This window comes from Acomys russatus, chromosome 29, assembly GCF_903995435.1.
Source record: "Acomys russatus chromosome 29, mAcoRus1.1, whole genome shotgun sequence".
Classification (NCBI taxonomy): domain Eukaryota; kingdom Metazoa; phylum Chordata; class Mammalia; order Rodentia; family Muridae; genus Acomys; species Acomys russatus.
In genome coordinates this window covers 24,779,809-24,794,639 of record NC_067165.1, presented here as the reverse complement: position 1 = coordinate 24,794,639, position 14,831 = coordinate 24,779,809, and the positions used below count along the sequence as shown (strand labels likewise).

The following is a 14,831-nucleotide window of genomic DNA, read 5'->3' as shown; positions in this document are numbered from 1 at the left end:
GACCCTGGATGAGCCCTTCAAACACTGGACCAAGCTAAAGAAGGTAGTCACAATCAACTAGACTGTATCCAGTTCATTAAGTTCTGAACCAGCCACCCACACCACAGGGTAGTACAGGCTGGTGGTTACCCAGGGCTGGGGAGTGACAGAGCATGAGAGCCGCAGGAGACAAGAAGGTTCAGACTGGGACGGCTAGGCAACTGTGTAAGCAGCCAACAAACTGAATCAACACTTCGATTGAGCAACCTATGTATCAAGAAAGTGGTTATTGACAACATTTTTAAGGCTTCCTTTTCTACACATTAAAATCACTTTCCTCCTTTAATCCCAGCACTTGGGAGGCAGAGGCAGACAGATCACTGTGAGTTTGAGGCCAGCCTGGTCTACAGAGCAAGTCCAGGACAGCCAGGGCTGTTAAACAGAGAAACCCTATCTCTCTCAAAAAAAAAAAATCACTTTCCTGGAAACATAGTAATTCTAAAAGTACTTCAGAGCTGGAAATGTAGCTGGGCAGCAGCACACTATTATCATCAACAAATAAACAAACATACAAACCCACACAACCTTTTGTGTAAATGGTATCTGTGTACCATTTACACAATATTCCCAGCAGGGAACAAAGTACCAGGAAGCTACACACTGAGCCTGTAACTCCTTGTGTCCAGAAGAAACTAACTGGAGAACACAGCAAAAGAAGGGTTTTTAAAAAGTCAAAGCAGCCGGATCTGGTGGCACACACCTTTAATTCCAGCACTCGGGAGGGAGAGGTATGTGGATCGCTGTGAGTTTGAGGCTAGCCTGGTCTACAAAGCGAGTCCACAACAGCCAAAGCTACACAGAGAAATAATGTCTTGATAAACAAAAACAAAAATAAAAAGTCAAAGCCCAGGTGGACATGGTAGGCCACACCTTTAATCCCAGCATTGTGAGTTCTAGGCCAACCTGGTCTACAAAGTGAGTCCAGGACAGCCAAGGCTAACACAGAGAGACCGCGTCTTAAAAAAAAAAAGAAAGAAAAAGAAAAAAGAAAAAGAGGATACAAAATATGAAAGATGGATTATTTAGCCAAGTATTACTGGCTCAAATGCTCAGGAACATAAGCAAGCAACCTACCCCAAAAGGCAACTCTAATTACAAAGGTGTCAGAGTTACCTTACAGCACTGAAGAGGAAACAAATGGGCATCACGATAAGATGCCCACACAAGATGAAAGAAAACAGCAGTTACAAGGCCAGTGAGACATTCCATCCACCGAGCTCTGCCTGTCTGTGATCATCCCTTATGATGCAAACCTCCAGTAAGCATTACCAGCTCCTAGTGCCAAAGACCACAGACAAAATGAACATGCACCATGGCACTGTGGCCAGGACAGAGCTACTTATGTCTGCCCTTGATAACCCAATATAAAGGCCACAGGTCAACCATGGACCTTAAATGTTTTCCCTGTTTCATCACCTACTTTATCTCCCAGCATTTTACAGAGAAAATAGATTTCACAATAAAAGTGCAACAATAACATGTCAAAGATTTAACCTTTAGTTTTGCATGATGAAATTCGCAATGCTAGTCAGAAAGAAAAACTAACAACAAAAATTACTATTAAATAGGCCAGGTGTGGTGGCACACGCATTTAATCCTGGGAGGCAGAGGCAGGGGGATACCTGTGAGTTCAAGGCCAGTCTGGTCTACAAAGTGAGTCTAGGACAGCCAAGGCTACACAGAGAAACTCTGTCTCAGGAAAAAAATAAAATAGTTTGTTGTGGGTGGAGGTGATACATGCCTTTAATCCCAGGACTCGGAGGAGGCCAGCCCGGTCCACAGAGTGAAAGCCTGGGCAAACACAGAATTTTTTTTTTTTAAGTTTTTGGAGATAGGGTTTCTCTACATAGCTCTGGATGTCCTGGAACTCACTATGTAGACCAGGCTGGCCTCGAACTCAAGAGATCTGTCTGCCTCTGCCTCCAAGTGCTAGGAGTAAAGACCAACCACTGCCAGGCAAGTAATTTTTTTTTTTTTAAATGGTTAAAATGTAAAGTTTTTCACTAAAAGGAGGAACATAAATCTAAAGTACGTTGACACAATAAGTACAAATTGTATGGGGCTGGAGAGATGGCTCAGAGGTTAAGAGTACTGCCTGCTCTTCCAAAGGTCCTGAGTTCAATTCCCAGGAACCACATGGTGGCTCACAACCATCTATAGTGAGATCTTCTGCCATGCAGGCATATATGAAAAGGAAACACTGTATACTCAAATAAATAAATCTTTTTTTTAAAAAGTGCAAATCGTATTACAGCCTAAGCATCTCAATGATGAAAGCATTTTACCAACTTGATATTAAATTTTGTTCCATTATACAATAGGACTCGGTAGTACATGCCTTCAATCCAAGCACTAAGGAGGCAGAGACAGGCAGATGTCTATAAATGCAAAGCCAGCCTGATAACAGAGTAGCCAGGCCTGCAGGGTAAGACTAGACTGTCTCCAAAACAAAACAAAACAGGTAATAAAAATAAAATGAGGGGTAAAAATATAAAAGATAAATATAAAAAAAAATTTTGATCCATTATGCTAAGAGGTCAGAAAACAGCCCCCAGCGAAAATGAATAACCCAGTAGTACAGTAGCAGGCCTGGAGTAAGACCACTTCATATTGAGACTGTATCTGTAGAGTGATGAAGTTCCCAACATTACTACTTAGAACCCTCATAAAACAGAGCACACAGGGCTGAAGAGATGGCTCAAAGGTTAAGAGCACTGGTTGTTCTTCCAAAGGTCCTGAGTTCAATTCCCAGCACCTACATGCTCACAACCATCTATAATGAGCTCTGGTGCCCTCTTCTGGCCTCCAGGTGTATACACAGGCAGAACACTGTATACATAATTTAATAAAAAAATAGAGCACACACTAAACACACACTGTTCATGCAAAGCAAGACTCCAGGACTATGAGATAGTCAAAAGCATTTATATTTATCTATTATCAACTCTATGATCGCCACCTTTCAAGAAATTCATTAGCCTAAGAATATGCTACTTGGCTGTACTAGTTCTCTGAGGACTAGCATGTCTTCCTGGGAAGGCAGAAAGAAGTCTACCTACAGTTTGCACACTGGGCCCACACTTCAAAACTACATCTGCTGGGCATGGCAGTGGAATACTCCTGTAATGCCAGCACTTGGGTCTGCCTCAGAACTAAACCTCACTTTCTTGTCCTGTACTAGATGCTCTTCAGATAGTCTACAGTTATAAGGATCAAAGTCAGGAACTACACAGCTCAGTGCCTACAACTTACCTGGTTCTCAAAAATTCTTTCACTTCACCTAACTGACAATCACACAGCCTCTCACCCTCATCAGTCACAGTCTGAGAAGGGCAGAATCTCCACCTAGTTGTTCTAGTTTGTTCTAGTGTTTCTCCTGCTGAGGGCTGAGTTAGCACAAGTCACCCACCTCAGCTGGCTTTAAACAAAACAAGATCTCAGTCTAGCCCAAGTTGGCTTGAAACACACAAGCCCGCAGAGCCCTCCCTTGTACTCTCTGTCTGCATTCCATGTCACAAGCCTTGCATCTCCAGGACAGCTAAGCTGAAGACCCCCTCAACTACCTGAGGACAAAAGCAAACTACTCCTGTTTTTTCTTAGGTTAACATAAAATCACAGAATATTTCAGGGGAAAGGGCACCAAAAAGACACAAGAACCTCCACTTCACAGTAGCTTGGTCCAAAAGGTGAGACAAATACCAAAACCAAACCAGACAAAGCTATCATCCCAGCACTCAGGAAAAGGCAAGAGGATCACTTGAAGTTTCAGGCCAGCCAGGTCTGCAGAGTAAGATGCTATCTCAACTACCCCCAACAACAGCAAAAAAAGGGCTGGGCATGGTGACCAAGCCTTTAATCCCAGCAATGGGGCACAGAGGCAGGCAGCTCTCTCTCTTTGAGTTCGAGGCCAGCCTAATCTACAAAAGAGAGTCCAGGACAGCCAGGGTTCTGTGTAACAGAGAAAACCTATTGGGGGTGGGGAGAAGAGGTGCAGACATTACAACACACTATAACTGCTGTGTAGGTGATACCCCATAACTGTGTCACCAGCCAGCCACCCAGCATTCTCTACTGCTGTCCCCTACTTGGGTGCCCCCACTACAATGTGATAATGACTGCTAAATCCACGCCAACCTTTGGTTTAGGGCCCTGGGTGGGAAAGAGGTTTGCCACAGATTTATGACTATTTTGCTAACCAAACTGCATAAAACTGCACAGTAAATCAGATGTGTTCCTTATAATAGGGCTCAGATGGGCAGAGTAATCCTTCAAGAAACATTTGTTGACTTGCACAAGCAGATCTTGGATCTCAGAGATGTGCCATCAACTGGTTCAGAGTCTAATTTGCTCACTTTGAAAAAAACCATTAAGAGAGTTTGACTCTCTTTCAGCTTTTACGCACCAGCCTGTGAGAAGGAAAGCCAGTCTAAGATGTTACAGGTCTTTAACAGATTTTATTTTAGTTTAGTTTTAGTTTTTTAAGACAGGGTTTCTGTGTTAGCCCTGGCTGTCCTAGACTCCGTTTGTAAACCAGGCTGGCCTCGAACTCACAGTGATCTGCCTGCTTCTGCCTCCCAAGTGCTGGGATTACAGATGTGCACCACCTTGCCTGGTGATAACAGATATTTATTTATTTATTTATTTATTTATTTATTTATTTATTTATTATCTGTGTATACAGTGTTCTGCCTGCATATGTGCCTGCAGGCCGGAAGAAGACATCAGATCTCATTATAGATGGTTGTGAGCCACCATGTAGGTGCTGGGAATTGAACTCAGGACCTCTGGAAGAACAGCCAGTGCTCTTAACCTCTGAGCCATCTCTCCAGCCCGATAACAGATTTTAAAAGAAAAGGTTATGGCCTCTAAAAATATGTTTGGACAAGTCAGCCAGCCTTTTTTTTTTTTTTTTTTTTTTTTTTTTTGCCTTTTCAAAGTGCCAGCCAAACCAAATTACCCTAGCTTGACACCTCTCTCCATCTAGTGCCTGCCTATTGCATCCCATCTTTACCTAAATTCAACATGTATACTACCAAATTTAACAACCTATCTCCCAAACTAACTTGTCCTGTTACTTCATTTTAGTTAGGAACTCAACATTTATAATTCAATCCACAATGCTAAGCATCTCAGTTCCCTATCTTTTTCTGTGGTTTCTGTCAGTGTCAGTGCTCAACTCCAGTCTTTAGGCATGTTAACCAAGCTTCTACCACTGAGACACCTCAGTCTCTCATACTTACACCTCACATGTATGTGTTCAAGCTGTTATCAAGAACAAGCTTACAATGCTGCACACCTGGAATCCCACCACTCAGAGGCACAAGAATTGACATTCCAAGCCGGGCGTGGTGGCGCACACCTTTTATCCCAGCACTCGGGAGGCAGAGGCAGGCGGATCGCTGTGAGTTCGAGGCCAGCCTGGTCTACAAAGTGAGTACAGGATAGCCAAGGCTACACAGAGAAACCCTGCTGGAAAAAAAAAAAAAAAAAAAGAATTGACAGTCCAAGAGCCCAAGGCTGGCCTGGACCATTTTACTAGACACTGGTGGAGGGGGGGAAAAAAAAAAGCAGACGGGTGTGGTGGCCCATGCCTGTAATCCCAGCACTTGGGAGGCAGAGGCAGGCAGATCACTGTGAGTTCAAGGCCAGCCTGGTCTACAAAGTGAGTCCAGGACAGCCAAGGCTACACAGAGAAACCCTGTCTCAGAGAGAGAGAGAGAAACCTTGTCTCCCCTCTCCCCCTTCCCCCCTCAAAAAAAGAAGCAAGAACCGTGCGTGGTGGCGTGTGCCTTTAATCCCAGCACTCAGAATGCAGAGGCAGGCAGATCCCTGTGAGTTCGAGGCCAGCCTGGTCTACAAAGCAAGTCCAGGACAGCCAAGGCTACACAGAGAAACCCTGTCTGAGAGGGAAAAGGAAAAAACAAAAAAACAACAACAAAAAAAAAAGAGGAACAGAAAGTTTGGGGTTTGGGGCTGGAAAGATGGTTCAGTGGTTAAGAGTACTTTTTCTTCCAGAAGACCCAAGCTCAGTTCCCAGCAGCCCTATGGTCCAGTTCCAGGTCCTCCAACATCCTCTTCTGACCTCCATGGACACCAGGCATGCACACTGTGCACATACATGCATGCAGGCAAAACACTCCACACGAACAATATGACATCTTAGCCTGGGATTCAAGGCCTCTCCTCTACTACCATGTTCTATTTCTACAACCTTATTGAAAGGCCAAAAGGTTAGGAAATAAAGAAATCAATAAATTTCTTCCCAAGTTTTCTTTTTGGTTTTCGAGACAGGGTTTCTCTGTCCTCTGACTTGTACATGTCCACTGTACACACATGTACCCACAGACATAAATAAATTTTTAAAAATGTAATTTTAAAATGTTTAAGATTTATTTATTATGTATACAGCATTCTGCTTACAAACCTGAAGAGAGAACCAGATCTCATTATAGATGGTTGTGAGCCACCATGTGGTTGCTGGGAAATGAACTCATGACCTTTGGAAGAGCAGTCAATGCTCTTAACCTCTAAGCCATCTCTCCAGCCCTCATAAAAACAATTTTAAGAAAATGGAAGAATTAGGAGCTGAAGAGATGGCTCTTTGGATGAAGTGTTTGTCCAAAAAACCTTGAAGCCTTGAAATCTCCAGCACTGACGTAAAAGCTGAGTGTAAAGGCATGTATTTAGCCCCAGCATTGCTGGGAAAGCAAGCCAAGGCCTCAATGCCAGCCAGTCTAGCCAAAATGGCCAACCAACTCCATGTTTATCAGTCTCAAAACATAAGTGCACTCAGGAGGCAGAGGAAAGATCTCTGCAAGTTTGAGGCCAGCCTGGTCTACAGCAAGAGTTCCAAGATAGTCAGGGCTGTTACACAGAGAAGCCCTGTCTTGAATACACCTGATGTCCTCCTCTAGCTCTCAGGCAAGCACACCTCAAACACATACACACACTAAACAAATATACCATACATGTATACACACAGAAAATAACAGAAAACTATGACTACTGTGCTTTCTGGAGCGTTCAAGAAACATCTAACTGAAAATTCAGACTTGCAAGTATGCCTGCTATTGTTTCTGAAACAGCAGAAAAAAAAAATAGAAACTCAAGGAAAGATGTCAGTTCCTTTTGCTAATAAGCATTGGACTGGCAATATCAAATGAGTCTTTGCAAATAACACCTACACCCAATGGCCAAGAGTAGCTGATTAAGTCTAATCCTCAGGAAACAGCAGGCTAAACTCTTCTCAGTAAACTAGATTAAAAATGTTAAATTAACTCAGGATGGACCTCAAGTCTTTAATCTCAGTACTCAGGAGACAAGGGCAGGCCAACCTCTGTGGGTTCAAGGCCAGCCTGGTCTATATGAGACCTGATCTCTCAAAAGAACAAAAAATAAAAAAGTTAAAATTAATGAATTTCATTGGGTGTGGTGGCACAGGCCTTTAATAATCCCAGCATTCCAGAGGGCAGCCTAGTCTACAGAGGGGAGCTCCAGGACAGCCAGGGCTACACAAAGAAAGCCTGTCTCAAAAAATAAAACAAACAGGGCTGGAGAGATGGCTCAGTGGTTAAGAGCACTGTCTGCTCTTCCAAAGGTCCTGAGTTCAATTCCCAGCAACCAAATGGTGGCTCTCAACCATCTAGACCCTCTCACAGCTTCTTCCGGTGGACAGGTGAACATGCAGATAGAGCACTCATATACATAAAATAATAAATAAATAAATAAATAAATAAATAAATAAATAAATAAATAAAAACAAAAGTTCTTGGAACAAGAGGAAGAAGATGGTTAAAACCTAAAAGGCCCATCAGCCCTCACACTAGCACTTAGCAGCTCCACTTCAAACACATTTCATGAGCAACTGATTTCTTAATTTCCCCACTTTCAACTGTAGTGTCTGTTTATTTCAGTAGTTCCTATAATTTTCAATTTGCAACATCTGTCAAGTTTAGTTCTTCCAAGGCATTAAAACATTCTCACATTGTTTCCAAACAACAGGATCTTAAAGATAGAAGTCACTAAAGAACAGAAAACCTTTGCTCTACATTGTCCTGTAAACCCAAACAATTCTTAAAAACATGTCAATGGTGAAAAAAGTTAGATATTCTTTTAACAATATTCCTAGAAATGCATTGTGAACATTAAGACAATCTTGAGATTTCTTTAGTGAATTTACTATATGACACCAGAATGGTAAATAAGCCAGTGGCAATTGCAATGACCAGTCATTGTTTAAAACAAAGGAGTCTCGTTAACAACAAACTAAACAAGCAATCGAAGAGTTTCGAGACAGTCACTGAAAGCAGACATCCTAAGCAGACAGTGATTAGAAGAGTTTCAAAGCTGAAATAGGGAACTTTTTTTACCTGGTGTTCTGCATGAATGTTATCCCCAGTAGGCCATCGATGTTTGCTAGTATTATAGCCGCCTCCACCACTTCCTCCTCCCCCAAGCTGCTCACCATGCTGCCTCTGAAAGAAGTAGTCCACCATAGCGTCGTCCTGGGAACGGCCTGCAACTCCTATAGCTCCTGGGACAGGGCTGGAGTGTGTCCCAGCAGCAAGAGCCTGGTTTGCAGCTGGCTGTGGCTGTTGCGACCCTGTTCCAGATGTCAAAACAACAGGCATGTTGGGATTAGCTGGTTCTTGAGGGTGATGTTTCAGGTGGGGGCTGAAAGAGTCCTGCCAAAGCACTGCTTTTCTCTTCAGGACACATGCAACGCTCATTCCACCAACACCTAAGAACAAACAGTTAACAGATTTTAATGCTCGCATTAAAAAAAACTCCACAGACTCCAGTACAAAGTGATAAACAATTCCCTCTTCTGCAAGACAATTGTGCATAACTAACCGTCTCTACCAAGAAGTCAAGTGTCTTGCAAGTTTCCTGAACTGAACCTCCTCTGAAGCTCCTGGGCCTATGTGGACAGAAATTCAGGTGGAAAGCAGCAAGGACTCTAACAAGTGCTGGGATGGCGGCCCACTGCTGTGCTGAGAGCTTCACTTAACAGTAACGATGGAAAGAATGGAGATGGGGCTCAGTAACAAAGAGCTCCTAGGTTTGAACAGTAGGACCACAAAAAATAAATAAACAAACAACAGCAATATGGAATCAGAATTTAATCAATAGCTTCCCTACTCAACTTGTTTTCTCCTTAAGTCAATCAACTGTACTTATCCTTTTTTTTAGGGGGGGGTTGGTTTTTCAAGACAGGGTCTCTTTGTGTTAGCTTGGCTGTCCTGGACTCGCTTTGTAGACCGGGGTGGCCTTGAACTCACAACAATCCACCTGCCTCTACCTCCCGAGTGCTGGGATTAAAGGCATGTGGCACCAAGCCCGGTTCTGTACTCATCTCTAAATACTTTTTTTTTTTTTTTTTTTTTGAGATAAAATTTCATGTAAACCAGGCTGGCTTTGAAATTAATAGGTAGCCTACTTCCAAGCTCCTGGAAGCTGGGATTACAGGCATGTATCAACAGGAGTGTGACCAGGAACTTTGAAAGCATCATTAAGTTTATAGGCTGGATGTAGTTCAATGAGCAGGACAGTTCTTGCGTCGCCTGAACAGGCCCTAAATTCAATCCCCTGGATTCTAACCGCCACCCGCCATTACCACCACCAGTTCAATCCTCTGGACAACCACCCTTAACACCCCCACCAACACCAAGCACACTCGATATCCTTTGAAAAAATGTATGGCTATAACAAACATGTCAATAACCAAACAAAACCCCATAGCTTAGATTCTGTAAAACGGGCATGATGGCACATGTTGGTAATGCCAGCACTTGGGAGGCAGAGGTAGGCAGATCACTGTGAGTTCGAGGCCAGCCTGGTCTACAAAGTGAGTCCAGGGCAGCCAAGGCTATGTAGAGAAACCCTGTCCCCAAAAAAAAGAAAAAAGAAAAAGAAAAAACTAACATGTCTGTGGGACAAAAGCCAACATCAACATTGTTTTTATAATACACTTTTGCCAATAACTTATAAATACAATACAATGCTAGCATGTTCGTTATTGATCAATTCTTAGAAACAGGACAAGAAAACTCCAACTCACTTTTTGCTGGTACTAAACCTCTGTAAAAACCAGAGGTCTCTCTGACCACAGTACTAGGGTAGCAAATGCATGGCAGACACCATCTCATCCTAACACTGAAAGGGAAGCATTTCTAGCCCTGCTTCTACAAGTGAAACATTACAGAAGTTAGGATGGTCCCAGGGCCATCCAGCTGGGAAGGAACAGAGACCAAGTTGGTCTAAAAACAGCCCTGGTTCCTTCTACAATCCTAGCAACAGCGTCTCTACTAGCTTTTCCATTTGTCTCAGGGGTTATTTTGTTGTTTTGTTTTGTTTTGTTGAGATAGGGTCTCACCATGCAGCCTTGGCTGGTCTACAACTTGCTATGTAGACCAGGCTGGCCTTGACCTCACTGGATCTGCCTGTCAACATTCTGAGATTAAAGATATAGGCCACACCCCTGCCAGCATGTGTAGTATGTTAAAGTCCTCTGGAAATCCAACAACAACAAAAATCAAATGTTACTAGGAACCATTGCTGCTGAAGTTCCTCAACACCCAATAATTACATTTGTATACACAAGGTAAACTGGCTACCAATTAGGGCGCATCTGTCCGCAATACTACAGCGACTTCCAACATCATCAACACTGTTCAAAACAAAGAAACCTAGCTGGGCGTGGTGGCGCACGCCTTTAATCCCAGCACTCAGGAGGCAGAGGCAGGCGGATCGCTGTGAGTTCGAGGCCAGCCTGGTCTACAAAGTGAGTCCAGGATGGCCAAGGCTACACAGAGAAACCCTGTCTCAAAAAACCAAAAAAAAAAAAAAAAAAAAAGCCTATTTTCTCTCTTCTCTCTTTTCTTTAATAGTTCATCTTTTGTTTCTTGCATGTATATGTACTATATGTACTATATACACGCAGGGTCTGAAAAGGCCAGAAGAGGGCATCATATCCTCTAAAACTGGAGTCAGGAATGATGGGTACCAACCATGAGTGCTGGGGACCAAGCACACGTCCTCTGCAGCCTCCAACCATATTCTCCAATTAGATAAGTAACCGCCTGGAAAAGTCATTCTAGCTTCTCACAAATAATTCATGTTTTGAAACTAGAAGTAAAATGTCACAATGGACTCTGAAATCTGTTCAAAACCTAACTTTTTTGTTTTGTTTTGTTTTGAGACAGAGTTTCTCTATTTAGCCTTGATTGTCCTGGACTCACTCTGTAGACCAGGCTGGCCTGGAACTCAAGGAGATCTGCCTGCCACTGCCCAGGGCTGTGCCACCACACCCAGACCCAAAACCTAATTTTTAATCCCAGCATTCTGGGAGACTAAAGCAGAATAGTTTGCAGCTAGCTTGAGTTACACTGTGAATTTAAGGCCAACCTGGAAGACAGTAAAATTCTCTCAGAAGACAAAACCAAACTTCTGTTTTGGAAATGGCTGGTGTAAGTAACAATTTAAATACCCTCCCCTCTGCCCCCCCCCATTAAACCTCATCAACTGAACTTTACACTGGAATAGTTTTAGCCTTCTAGACACTCAGGAATAAAATGCTGTCTAGGCTCAAGTACAAAGCCAGAAAACCATAGCTGTTTCATCATCAGCCTTTGCAAAGTGCATCCCAGCCTAAAGCCTTCTCTCACTGGATTCTCTAAAGTCCTCATCACCCTGGTACTGCATAGTATACTTTCTGCTACAAGAAAGTCTGCATCTGATACTTTAGGCCAAAAAATGCAAAACTCAAGTTTTGCAACAAAAGTAGCAATCTCTCTCAGCCAGTTTCCAAACAAAGTCTTTCCTCTATCATTTAGTTTGTTGGAAACCTTCTAACAAAGTAAGATAAAAAGTATAAAGATTTACTACATTTCAAACCACTATTCTGAAGAGACCACAAGTTTATTTACCTGCACCACTCAAGGCAACAGGGCCCCACTCACCAAGACACTCATAAAATAAAATAAAATAAAATAAAATAAAATAAAATAAAATAAAATAAAATAAAATAAAAGCAGTATTTTCGAACATAAGACACACTTGCCAAAGCTGGGCGTGGTAGCGCACGCCTTTAATCCCAGCACTCGGGAGGCAGAGGCAGGCGGATCAATGTGAGTTCGAGGCCAGCCTGGTCTACAAAGTGAGTCCAGGATAGCCAGTGCTACACAGAGAAACTCTGTCTCCAAAAACAAAGAAAGAAAGAAAAAGAGAGAGAGAGATAAAGAAAGAAGAAAGCAAACTTAGCTGGGTGGTGATGGCTCACACCTTTAATCCCAGCACTCAAGATCAAGTTTGTCCCTGAAAACACCATCATTCTTTAAAAAAAAGCAAAAAACAAAACTGGAGAGGGGACACTTCCAAAAATATTAAAGCAAAACAATTGGCCTTTGTAAGGCTATCTGGAGGGGCCTGAGACTTCCTGCTTTACCTAACGAGACAAGGCAGTTTCTCAAACAAGAGAAAACCTGACAAGAGGGACTAACATGTATCTGAGAAAATTTTGTAACATCTTGGCAATGACAATAAAAATCAATAACCAGTTACCTAAGTACCAGAAAACACAACGAAAAAGTTATATGCAGTATTTGAAATGTGACTTTTTTTTTCTAATGGCATATTATTAAAGTGTTTTAGGGAATCCAATGAAGTACCAAGCCTGGGTACTGCTCACAGCTTTCGAACTGCATAAAGATCAAGCTTACTTTCTTTTAATATCACTAATAAAGAGTTTTCTTTAAACAAAGGAGCACAGTTTACTCGATCTCCTTTTATTAAGATGTTCAGGTTTAAAAAGCGTTAATCTTTACTACACTGAACAAACCTTCTGTGGACGTAAGTTTATCTTAAAGTAGGTTCCTCACAGACCTAAACTAAACAAATCCCAACTTCAAAACGCTGTGGCATTCGACAAGATGAGTTCAGGCGTGAAAAGGCAAAATACTAACTCAAAGTTCAGAACTCAGCATTTCCAAACCACCAGATAAAGAACCCGATGCCCCGTGCGTTTTACAAAGTTAAAAAATCTGCGCAGGGTCAAAATGTGCACTTTGTTTACTAAAACCCCAAAGGAAGCAGCTTATCTTGGCGCAGGGACCACGTTTGTAACTTTTTCACCAAAACACAAAGCTGAAGCTACTACCCTATCTTGCAGAAGAAATAACTGGCTTTTAAAACCAGAACGCCCAAAAGGGCCTCATAAATCATTTTAATAATCCCAGTAATTAATGGGGTAAGCAAAGTGATCGAGTGTAACGAAGCGTTATCGTAATTTGCACAATGAAAACGGAACAATCCTTCCAAGTTATGGTGAGGATAATGCCTTCTCTAGTCATCCGTGTGGGAGTTCTTCCACGGGGGAGGGGGCTCTCGGGGAGTGGGGGTGAGCACACTGGACAAAAGTTACAGAAGTGCTCCTCACTTTGACATGGGAGTGGTGCTGACGAGTAAAACAAATGACCCGTGTTTACCAACCACGTTTGTGAGGACCGAAACTGCAGCGTTGAGTACAAGCAGGTATCTACATATATTTCCTATTACCTACTGAAAGCCCCTCGGAGTGAAGAGCACACTAACACCGGGAGGCTCAGAGAGGAAGAACACTCTCCAAAATTTAAAAAAAAATTTTTTTAATTTAATTTAAATAAATAAATAAATAAAAACACAAGCTCTCTCACGGAAAACAAAAGGCCACAAGAGACCCAGGGGCGTACAAAGCGATCTGAAACTTCCTGATGGCCGCCGACCCTTCCACATTCAAGGCTCGCACGATCGCCCACTCCCCACCACCGTGGGGGCTCGCCCGTGGAGGAACAAGGGCCCACCGCCTTCTACAGCGATGTTATTGTTCCTCCCTCGGCGGCGCTGCCGCCGCCGCCGCCGCCGCCGCCGGAGCCGCCACGGAAGCCCGAGAAGTCCAAGGAACCCGCGGTAGCACCGAATTTCCACTCCCACGGCTACGAGAGAGAGGGGACCCGGGGCTTCGCCAACCCATCCGAAAAACAAACAAATAAATAAACAAATCCAAAAAAAAAAATATAAGCCGAGCAGAACGGCCAACACCTACCTCTAGGGACTCCCCAAAGCAGGGCCGAACCGAGGCACGGAGCCGCCGCCAGCAGCGGGGCCCGGCTGCCGGCCGCGGCCCGCTCCCCACCCCCTTCCTCGCGGATAACAATAGGGCCTCGCTGCCGCCTCCCAAACACGTACGAGCGGAGCGAGCGCGGAGCCTCCGCCAGGCCCGGCGGCGTCTCTTAAGCCCTTTCTCGCCCCGCCAACCGCTGCCAAACGCCAATACGAGGAGCGCATCGGCTCGCTGGGGGTTCGGGGTACGGTTTGGGGTCACCCGGGCGCGGATACTCACGGGCGGAGCGGTAGGATGAAGATGGATTCCGGCCCCCCGATCTTCGCTCGCCGGCGCTCTCGCTCCCCCTTACCTTTCACTCCGACAACATGGCGGCCCACTGGGGAACTGGGGCTGGCGCGCGGTGCATCATGGGAGCGGCGCCGGCCCCGGCTCCGGCGGTGGCGGCAGCGGCAGCGGCGTGTGCGGAGCGGGGCGGGCGGGGCGGGCGGGGCGGGCGGGGCGGGCGGGCGGCTCTGGAAACAGGTTGCCCGGTTGCCATGCCAACCGCAGGGCCTGCGTGAACTCCGGGGAGACTCGCAGGCTACACACACAACCGCTGTGCGTGCCCGCCCGCTGGGGGCGAGCGCGCGCCGCCGCCGCCGCCGCCGCGTAGGGAGCCGGGTGGAAGGCGCCCGAGTGCGCGCGGAGTGCA

General features: G+C 44.5%; 1 protein-coding gene across 18 annotated transcripts in view; it reads right to left on the bottom strand.

Moving 5' to 3' along the window:
• The window catches only part of Pum1 (pumilio RNA binding family member 1), a 110,706-nt gene extending 96,125 nt beyond the window's left edge, over positions 1 to 14,581 (bottom strand). For 15 of the 18 annotated variants that reach the window (XM_051171517.1, XM_051171519.1, XM_051171524.1 and 12 more), the window contains exons 1-2: positions 14,417 to 14,581; positions 8,409 to 8,779 (exon numbers count right to left, since the gene is read on the bottom strand). In XM_051171517.1, the coding sequence (XP_051027474.1) occupies positions 8,409 to 8,768 (360 nt within the window). In that variant the 5' untranslated portion in view covers positions 8,769 to 8,779; positions 14,417 to 14,581. Of the gene's footprint in view, positions 1 to 8,408; positions 8,780 to 14,416 lie in introns of those variants that run through there. The other 3 variants (XM_051171530.1, XM_051171531.1, XM_051171532.1) reach the window with 1 other exon arrangement.
• Positions 14,582 to 14,831: the final 250 nt, after the last annotated feature.